The 11,215-nt window shown below is 39.2% G+C and overlaps 1 protein-coding gene across 4 annotated transcripts in view; it reads right to left on the bottom strand.

Moving 5' to 3' along the window:
- The window catches only part of LRRC16A (leucine rich repeat containing 16A), a 316,783-nt gene that overhangs the window by 127,516 nt on the left and 178,052 nt on the right, over nucleotides 1-11,215 (bottom strand). For all 4 annotated transcript variants that reach the window (XM_004693329.2, XM_012732954.1, XM_012732955.1 and 1 more), the window contains exons 10-11: nucleotides 8,419-8,507; nucleotides 7,209-7,303 (exon numbers count right to left, since the gene is read on the bottom strand). In XM_004693329.2, coding sequence (XP_004693386.1) covers nucleotides 7,209-7,303; nucleotides 8,419-8,507 — 184 coding nt within the window. The remainder of the gene's footprint in view (nucleotides 1-7,208; nucleotides 7,304-8,418; nucleotides 8,508-11,215) is intronic.

Consider the following 11,215-nt stretch of genomic DNA (forward strand, 5'->3'; position numbering starts at 1 on the left):
TGACCCGCCCGCTGCTTCCCTCAGCAGTGTACTTCCTCAGACCTGCTCTGCTCCTCACTCTGTCTCTGGTGAATCCTCTCACTGCCCCTGCATCTCTGGCCTGTACTCCAGTTCTGAAGGCATCAAGAAATAAATCTTAAACAAAAACATTTAAAAACTGAAAACATTATATAAAATTCTAGTATTTGGGCATTCTGGAAATAAGAAGCCAGATGACAGAAAAGGCAAGATTTATGGTAGGCCCTTGCTAAGTTCCAAGGGCCAAAAGTAATAATTTAACAAAAATTAACAAAATCCTGACTGTAGAGTTCTAGTAATATGATATGTAGAAACAAAAGGGCTCTTTCTTGTCTGTTAGAGATCATAGGTTTGAACATTATGGTTCCACACAAATTTGAAAAGTTTGAGAACACACGTGAGAGTTTAAATTTCTAGACTTCCCATGTTCAAAAACAATAAGAAAAGTGAAGATACCAATAAAATACATTGAAGTGCTCCCATTTTCAAACTAAGACTGAGAGAAAAGGGTTTAAAACTAGAACCATAGCAGTAAAATGAAATAAAGTTGGAGTCCGTTTGTCTAACTCTACTAGTAAATTCTAAAATCCAGATCTATACAGTTTTCAAGTTATGTTTTTCCCAATTAAATAAGACTGAAACCATGAATCTGAAGAAAAGTGCTTTCTGTTGTGTAGCTATCTAAAGAAATCTGGCATCTTTGTGTATTAAAACCACTGTTTGCGGCGGGAAGAGAACACCGGACTATGGTGATGGCATACAGGAGAAGCGGTGGTGGGAAGTCCATGGGGATTACAACCGAGACTTAAAAATGTACAAAATGAAGATTGATGTAAAATATGTATTTCTATTTTAAAAAAAAATTGAAAATACAACCATTGTTTAAGAAAACTGACTTGCTGTGGAAGAAGCCAAAGTTTTTCAAATAGCATAAACACGAAAGTCTTTCCTCCCACTACCTCCAAAGGCAATCTCTGGACAGTCACATCAGAAAATTACAAGCACAGATTGAGAGGCTGATTAATCATTCAGGAAATCCTAAAAGGTTGAATGAACAATTGGTATTAGGTATGAGTCCACGAGCTTTTAAGTGATGTGTACGTGCCATTTCCTCATCCATAAAAGGAGAATAACATTTGTGCTATTTCACATCACAAGGCTATTTTATCAGCCAAATGAGGTGGGAAAAGCTGACATTTCTTGAATGCACAACATGTGACAGACTATTCTGTCCCCTCATGTCCAATTCCTTACCTAATCCTTAGGCTATCCCCACATGATTGGTAAGGATTACTATGGCTGTTGTAAAGATGTGGAAATTGAAGCACAGCGAAGTTAGAGAACTTGTCCAAGGAAACACAGCTAAAAAGTGGCAAAGACAGAAATGAATCAAGTGGATTATACTGAGTGATTAAAAAAAAAAAAAGACCTAGTGATCAACTGTAAAATGTGATCAGTAATTCTAGGACCTTTTTAAATTTTTTTTAATGATATAAGTTTATTTTTACAACGTTTTGTACAATTTTTTTTCATCTCAGTTGTAATCCCCGTGGGTTTCCCATCACCGAGTCACACGTGCCTTTTTAAAATCTTATTTAGAAGATTAGTCACCAGCAGGAAAGAATTAAATACTTAATGTCAACATTTCCCAAAAAAAGAAAAGAAAAAAAATGTACTTTAAAACAAAGGCAGGGGGGATATAGGAGGACATTCCTGAAAAAACTAATTAATAAGATCATTAATCTAGTGTAACTGGAACGATGTAACATGGAGAACTAAAGGCTGTAACATTTGTGGAAGTAAAACATGACAAATGAGCAAGACAATCTGGACTTGATAGAAATACCCAACTTTGATCCAACTTATGTCACATGCAAAGGGTTAGTTGGGAGGGGAGGGCTGCAACCCCCCAGTTTAATTACTGGTGGGCCCAGAGGACCTGCCACAGAACCAAATGATCCAGTTCAGCCAAAGCAGAACCATCAAAACTTTTCTACCGTGAGCCACACGAAAGGGTTGACGCCATGCTGGAGGGCTCACACAAAAACAATGACAAGAAAACAGAAAACCCAGTTTTTCCTAGAACAAGGCACTCTGATATTTTATTCTGCTACCATTTTTTTTAAATGTTTGTCTTGAACCACTAAATTCATGTCATGACTTGCTAATGAGTCTTGACCTATAATCTGACAGCGCTCTGGGTGAGAAGAGCAAAATGGGGAACCTTGGGACCCCACACTCAGGGCGAGAGGAGTCCCTGAAGATGGGCAGTCCGTGCACTATCTGCAAAGTACAATAATAAACAGAAAACAAAATCAGAGACATGTGGGGTGGGGGCAGGAGGAGGGAAAGGGATCACAGCAGGGAAGGGGAGAACACAAGAACTATGGTGACTGTGGTGATGATTTACGGGTCAATCAGTGGTGAGAATTTTATGGGGAACTCACAATGAAGTAAAAGATACACATGTTGATATTAATTAATAACTATTATTAATTGATATTAATTTTTTTAAAGGAGCAGAGCCCAAGCATTAGCAGTATTTCCCACTTACACGCTACCTGTTACTGAAGCACGCCTTAGCCTCTCCCACCACCTGGCCCACCACAAGGACAGACAAGGAGGCTGAGCTGCCAATAGCAGAGATTTGCTGCCTCGACATTCACGACACAAAGCCAGAAGCCAAACTTTTTCTCTGAGAGTTTCCAAATAAGTCCCTGAGTGGATAGTACAGGAGGAAAATAAAATTCCATTGGGTGTTTAAATTGCTCAGAATTCTGGGCTGTCAATGGTTCAGACTGGATTTGCCTGGCATTTCTTTGCGTTGCCTTGAAAATAATCTTCCTGGCCTGGTCTCTTTTGTACCCTATGACATCTGATTGCAAACTCTTCCCTCATGCTTCTTATGATCTTCGAAGATACAATGTTGTCACTGCAAAGTTTGGAAACAAAAGCCATGGAAAATTTCCCCTGGTTTGAAATTTTAATAAATACTTTACACTAGGTTGGGTTTCTTGTGGATTTTTCATCTCTGAGCAGAAAAGCTACCCAATGCTCTCAGATATTTGGATTGAGTAAAAAGAACCTACAAAGAATTTGTGTTCAGGCGGCTCAGCCCCCAGAGGTAAGACAGACGGGAAATACGGGTGTTGGCAGTTTGCAAAAGCTCTGGTGAGAACAGCAAGGAATGAATCTAGACGGGGCAAATATGAGGACTATTTGAGCCGGAGAAAATATTTTCATCAGAGTCAGAACTTGGCTGTATTTGAGCAGAAATCACATCGGAGAGCTGGCATGTGGACACAAAGCTGAGGAAAACACCCTGCAATGACTCATGATTATAACCCCTGTGAAGGAACTACTGGCAGACGAAAATTACAAAATCAGGTCTCAGACGCAGGAACATGGGAAAGAAAAGCAGAAAAGTGTCATCTTTGCACACTTTCTGACTCCATACAAGAGAAATCTCTGTAAACTTCACTAGGATTTTCAAATGCAATTAAAAAAACTACATGGTAAGCTCAATGTAGTGTTTACTGTTAAACATGCACACCTGAAATGTACATAGTTATAATACAATGTTACTTCGATTTAAAATTTTTAATGATAAAAGCAAACGCAGGATGATGGTTACATGAAATCAAATTGAGTTTTAAAGCTTTTATTAATTAGGTACAACATTTTAGGTGCTTTGGGTCTTAAGTGGCTAGCAGAGAACAATGGACAAAGAAGAGATAAAAGTATTAGTAAGTTGGAAGAGAAACATTCACCTAATTATAATGCAGCAGAAGGAAATGTGTCACAGAAGTTAAATCCACAAGTGAGAGGCTGATGGATGAAATTACAGCAGAGGCCACAGGTTTCCAGCAAAGCTATACCTCAAGGCAGGTAAGGGCCTCACAGCAAAGAGGACAAGACCCTCAGACTCACTCTTCCCCTCACAGCTCCTCAAACTCATAAACAACATGTGCTCTTTAGGGTCTGCTTTCATTTACCACAGTGTTCTTGAGTTCAACACTACCACGGCCTGTATCAGCACTTTGTTTTCTTGTGTTGTTGAGTATGTTCCATTGATTTATCCACTTATTAATAGATTGGATGGACAAATGGAGTTTCCATTCTAGAGCCATTATGAATAGTACTGTGGTAAACATTCATTTACGAGTCTTCAGTAGGCATACACCCCATTTCTCTTGGGCAGTAATTAGGAGTGGAATTGCTGTGTTGTGTGGCAAACTTGTATTTAACATCTTAAGAAATCATATAACCAGTTTCCACACCACTTTACACTCCCACCAGTCAGGCATGAGCTCCCACACCCTGAATGCTCCAACACTCAACTGGAGTATAGCCAAACCCCCAGTTGCCAAGTGGTGTTGAATGGTGGTTTGAACTTGTGTTTTCCAAAGGACTGTGTATGGACACTCTCTGCCAATTTCATTGCAATCTGCAGTTCAACCTGCCTACAACGATTTTATCTTTCTCATGCTTTTGTCCTACCAATAAATAAGTAAGTGTACATCTTTCCCATCTTAAAACAGCCTTTCTGCTACTAAAAGGAAAAGGAAAAAATGTTCTCCTACTTTTTTCATATTAACATTGTAGAATGTGACCAGCAGAGACCAAGAAATGACTACATGCTAGATAAACTCCTATTTCAGGGACAGGTATCTGTTATTTTCAGTTTTGGGTCACTCTACAGAGGTACTTTTCCTGCGATCTAGTTTCCTAATTCAGTTTTAAATTTCCCTTAGAATTACTACCATAAATGATAGGAAGTTACATTTGAAGTTGCTGCTTGCATATCGCATCTGTATCTTATTTAGTGAAGAAAGTATTAGGAACAAAAAACAGAACTGTCTATACTTGATTTTTCTTCTCAGCAGAGTAGTTAATCCTCACCAAATATGTAACATTTCAAGATGTGAAAGGCCCCTATTCAAAATGCTGGAAAACATTTGCAACAAATAATGAGAACAAAATATTACCTCTAGAGCTAAAACAGTATCTTCTTAAATCTGTCCATCAAAGATTTCCTATTGAGAATTCAAATTCAGCTAAGTTTCACTTTCTAAATCTACTGACTCTTCTCCCTACCCTAGGAAACACTTTTAATAAACGCTTCTTCTGCCGTAACTCTAGTCCTTCTGTTACTGGAACCCAGCTGCCTCAGCAGTGGGACCCAGCAGTAGCAATAGTGTTCTTTCACCCTGCTGCTCCACCACAGGTCAGTTGCTCCTTAGAGTCCTTTTATGTAACAGTGTACTTCCTGGGTTGTGGATGGACCAATCAGGTACAAGCTATGAGCTGATTGGTGCTAAATGGTCCAATCAGCCACAAGATTGAAAAATGGTCCAATCAGAGATGGGGGACACCCTGAAAGAGGCTTAAAGTCAGGGTGATAGCCGCTGAAGAGAGACAACAGAAGAGATGAACACAAGACCCCTCTTTAAGGGAGAGGGGACACCAGCTATCACAGGAAAAAGATGATTCCAGCCTCTGAAGAAAGGAGGGGAGAACTCCATTCCTGGCTCCAAGAAAAAGGAAAAGAAGCATCCAGCAGCTGACTTCTAAGGAGGGAAGAGGAGCGCTGAAGGACTCTTGTCAGATTGGTCCTTGTTCCTGTCTCTGACATTGCCTGAAAGGAGCACCAAAGGCCCTGGGGCTGGTGTCTGAAAGAGCTGTTTGTTGTTGATGTAACCCAACAACCCACAAAGAGCTGCTAACACTGGGTGTCTCTGACACCACCTCTTGAGGGACCAGAAATGCCCATTACTACTGACCAGTGCTGTCCAGAACTCTTGGTGACCGGTGGCAACCATCACTGACACTATCTGGGTGAGATAGCCAGCTAATTGTGGATACAGTAAGCTCTTTTGCACCCGTTTGTAAATTAAAACACATGGTGGTTGTTCCTGGAACCTGAAGTCTCTTGCAATTGTGTGTGTGTGTGTGTGTGTGTGTGTGAGAGAGAGAGAGAGAGAGAGAGAGAGAGAGAGAGAGAGAGAGAGAACCTACAGACAGGGAGACAGGGACCAGTTCTTTTATGGGGCACTTGTCCTTTGCTAGGCTGTGGCCCATAAGCTCCTACTGTATGGGTGTTGTATTGCTAGAGCCCTTGATTTTGATTTTTGGCCTTCTGGCCTTTTGGGGCTTTTTGGTGGCTGTCTAGTCTCAGAGCCCGGGCAGATGGGTGGTCATTCTGGCCATTCCATCTTCCCATCCAGCCTCCTGCCTTGATGCCCTCTGCTCTGTTATGTCCCTGTTTCACTTCAACTGCCCCTTATGCCCCAATTCAAGCCTTGTTAAATATTAAAGACACTTCCAGTAAGTCAAATTGTTAACAGTCCTCAAGTCTCCTACCCCCTGTTGTACACACCCTGGATAATTTCCTCAAGTGTGTAGAACAGACTGTTGAATTCAGAAGTGTGACTAGGTGCCTGGTCAGTTGACTGTGAGCCCATCAACTTGACTGACTAATTGACTTAGGGGTTGTCCTGGGTGGGTGTCACCCAATCAGGTGAGCTGTTTAAAGGGAAGCAAAGCATCACAATGGATGTGCGACTGCTGGGTAGAAGCCAAGGTGCTATAATAGGAGAGCTCCAGAAGGTAAAGGCCTGCGTACAGTTTCTAGGCACTTGGAATGGCTCTGGCTGGGTAGCGAGCAGCAAAACCTCAGTCTTCTAGCCACACAGGAATTAATTTGGCCAGCAACAAGTAAGCCTGATGAGGAGGATCCCAGATCACAGACAAGACCCCAGAGCTCAAACTGACCCCTTGATTTCAGTTTTGTGAGCAAGTAGCAACCGAGAATCTAGCTAAGCTGTACCCACATCTGAACCAAGAAAACTGAGATAAAACAAAAACAAATACAATAGTTTAAAAATAATATCCCCTTTCATTTTGTATCACTTCCAAAATGTTAATCAGATGACAAGATTTCAGCATGAGTACTTCCACAAAAGGCTGAAAAGACCTAAGCAGTGTATTTCAGTAAACCCACCTATTCTGCTCCCCACTTGGTGTCTCACCCACTGCACATCTGGCCTACACTCCAGTACTTTCACCTAGAAAAAGAAGTAGCAGGTAGCACTGATCACATAACAGTGCTATTCTTCAGATACGACAGCATCAAAACCTGCCATCCTAGTACAATTCTGGCATCGGTGGTCACACGTGCACTACGGTACCTCGATCCTCCAGGGGGTTGCCAGCAAGGTTAATCGTGTGGAATCCTGAGTTGGGATTATGCGCTAGAGCACTGGCCAGTTTTTGTGCAAAATCTCTGCAAGTAAACAAAACATTAAGATTAAATGAAATGTTAAACTCTTCAAATAAACATTTAAAGCTAGAGTAGCTGGAATGAAATCTAAAAAATAAGAAAGGCTATCTTTCAGGAACAATCTATATAGCAGGTACTTGTCAATACCCAATCTGTTTTACACAAATATATACCCTTGTTAGTGAGGCTATAATGCCACAGTCCTGTATGTGGCTCTTATTTTGATTAGCCAAAGCCTCATAAAAAATTACACACTACATAACTATATATATGTATATGTATATATATGTATATGTATGTGTATATGTATATGTTTACACACACACACACACACACACATAAATTGCCCCCTTCCACGACACACTGCCATATAAAAAATCCTACTTGGCCCCTCCTTAACTAAAATAGACAAACTCCAGAACTGAATCCGCTTTTCAAGAAAACTGTAACAGGCCACTGACTCTCTCTTAGTTCCCATGAATACAATACTCATGAATGTAAAACTGATTGCACTAATTATCAAGCTGAAAGGCTACAATTGCTAGCACTGTATTTTAGCAAAAATCGAAATCACTATTTTAGATTGGTTTAACTTAAAATAACACAATACGTGCTATGATTACAAACTGTCACCTCTCCCCAGACTAAAGTCTTTGTTGTAGCAGATTTAAGCTTCGCTTGACTTGTATATCAACTACTGAGCCACTAGATTAAAACTATGTAAGTGTCTAAAGAAAGTGTAAATGACTAAAAGTGACCAAGGAAAAGCAGTAGAATCATGAAATATGTTATTACTATGACTATCATTAATGATACCAAGAAAATCTAACACAAAGCATCTACAACAGGAAAGACACTTTCCTAAGCACTTATTCTCACAATTATCATTCTTTAAATTAGACACTATTAGTCCCATTTAAAGGCAAGGAGACTGGGCAGAGGGCTTAAGCAATACACTTGAGATCAAGTATGATAGGGGACATAAGGACATTTTTTAAGAAGGGAAAACACTATACTTCATAAGTCAGTGACCCACTTTTTTTAAAACTACATATTGATTTTAGAGGAAATGACAAAGTTTTAAAGGAACATATTCATATATTCAGGAAAACACTCACGCTCTGAGTCCAGCATTTTCCAACACCAGTTCTTCCAGTCGATTGGACCTACTAACCACTCTCAAGATCTGTTCACAGACATCAGTGGACTGTAAGAGAAAATATCCTCTTATCACACCATAAATCTCAAAATACCCTCACTTGATTTGCAGATGCAATGTGTTCACTAAATAAATCATTCATGCATGCATGCTTTTATTCAACAAATATCAGTGGGCATTTACTACTCTGCACCATCATGATGAAGGTCACAGGAATACAATGACATAAAGGACAATCTCCCTGCTTTCAAGAGTAGACCATCCAGCAGAGGAATCAAGTAAGAAGATGCGACTATACCCGCAGAGCAAAGCGCTCACTTGGTAAGGCTACAGACACACGGAGTTCAGTTCAGCCTATTATGAGAAAATAAAAAGGAATTCCCAAAGAACTGACATTTCATACTAGAGAACTAAGATGATGGTAAGGTGGTGCTGAAGATGATCATGATGAAAATATCTTTCCTGAGCTCTTTCCTAGCTAACCCCTTTGTGTATTACATTATAAAACTGGTAAGTATTATGATTCCCTGTTTTAAGTATGATGATTCCCTTTTAATGGAAAAGTCAATGAAGGTGTAAAAATGTCATCTATTTTAACAGGAGGCTGAATAACTCTTGTAGATACTAGCTATTAATTTAGTGTTCCAACTAGAATTATTTATTGACCTCTTACTGGGAAATAACCCAGTAAGAGGTCAATAAATAATGGTCTCTTACGTTAATAAACATATTTTTTAAAAATCATATGGCTGCAAAATTGTTATGTCTGTTGAAATAGTTTAAATCTTAAGATAACATGTTAAATAAAAATATATGGTTAGAATAGTTCATAAAGATGACAAGACTTGACATGGCTGACATGTAGCAAAAGTATTGCTGGAACTATAGACAATAAAGACTTGTTCGCTGGTGGCAGAATTGCACATGATTTTTCACTTTTGACTTCTTTATTCATTAATATTTTATACTTATTTATATTCTGCCTTATTCCAATTGAAGTCGGTCTCCTGACCTTAGAATTACTTCAATGTTAAAAAGAAATTTTAAAACCTCATTATAATTAGGGGTCTACTTAAATTCTTTGTGAAATATAGATAAATATCCATAAATACCTGTTTTGCTAGCTTTCTTCTGATTATTGTTTGTATAGTATGTGTGTGTGTGTGGCTAGCATATGTGCCATATCACATGCGATACCGTATTATACACACGTATATACAAGTATATCGAACTATGAAAGCATGTACCGTCAGTCATGGCATTCAACAGTCAAAATATTTTCTCTCTTAAAATACCTCAAAAAGGACCTCCCTGGTGGCGCAGCGGGTTAAAACACAGCACTGAGAAGCTTAAGCCACCTCGGCACGAGTTCGTCCCCAGCCCCGGAGGTGACCCACATGGCTCGGCAGACCTCTCCTAACCTGCCCACTGCTTGCCTCAGCAGTGTACTTCATGGATCTGCCTGTTCTGCTCCCCACTCTGTCTCTGGTGAAGGCTCTCACCCCCTGAACTTATGGTCTGTACCCCAGCTCTGTATGCATAAATAAATAAATCTTTAAAAAAAAATACCACATAAGGGTATTGTACCTATATTGTACCTACTAAACACTCTCATATCTGTTCACAGACATCATGGACTGTAAGAGAAAACATTCCCTGATCACATCATAAATCTCAAAACAACCTCACTTCATTTGCATCTGCAAATTTATACTACTAACCTTTATGTACCTTTTGGTGCATCAACTTATAAATACCCAACTGGATTAATCATCATTGAAGAGTTGGACATGGAGCAAAAATTGTGAAGTTTTTTCCTTAGAAAATATAATTTGGCAACGCCCCAGCAATATCTAAACAAACCAACCCACAACATCTAAAGCTCTCATCCATTGGCTGTTTGAGTCCACTGAGTTTACAATGTTGCTTTCACACTAATCCTGGGTTAAAGATAAGGGGAGAGAAACATTCATTCCAATTACCTGTTGCCAGCAACTGACATTATGCCCATGGTGGTGAATTTCAATATGGTGACCCCTTATCAGTATAATTCTTGTCTACAATATACAACTAGGGAGACTGACCTTTCTTCTGTTGTGATGATAAAAGGCAATTACATAGACAATGTTTATGCAGAGTTATCCTAGTTTAAAGAAACAACTCATGGTATTTCTTTTCCAAGGCTATAGAGTATCCAGAGAAGTAATTTCCCTAAGCAGGGTTTGAAGCAGGGCTTTCACTTACTCATTGGGTATAATCATTGTGATAAAAATTGACTCAAGAAAATGTATGGAATGTACTTCCAACTTTTCCTCAAGATGCCAGTAGTGAAGATGTATAATAAGACATTCACGATTGAATTTTACTATTTTTTAACTGAGTGTCAACGAGAGGAAAAACATTGACACTGAGAAATACATGGCAATAAAATTTTTAAAAAGATACCACTAATGGCACAAGGGTGAATTGGTGATGGGAAACCATAGGGATTACAACTGAGGTGGAAAAAGGCACAAAATGAGGAATGATGTAGAAAAATTAATTAATTAAAAAAAAAAAGATACCGTCACACAAACCTAAATACCAAATTCACCGTGGGCATTACTGCTGCCTGTTTAGACTCTGTATTGACTTACCAAAAAAAAAAAAGTTTTGAACAAATTAATACAATGACTCTTTGGGTGCTTTCACTTACTTAAAAACCAAGTGCTAACTAGAGGCATGGCTGTAGTGGAACAAGTCAACCAGTACAAAAT

Source organism: Condylura cristata, unplaced genomic scaffold (assembly GCF_000260355.1).
Source record: "Condylura cristata isolate star-nosed mole 26May11 unplaced genomic scaffold, ConCri1.0 scaffold00037, whole genome shotgun sequence".
Classification (NCBI taxonomy): domain Eukaryota; kingdom Metazoa; phylum Chordata; class Mammalia; order Eulipotyphla; family Talpidae; genus Condylura; species Condylura cristata.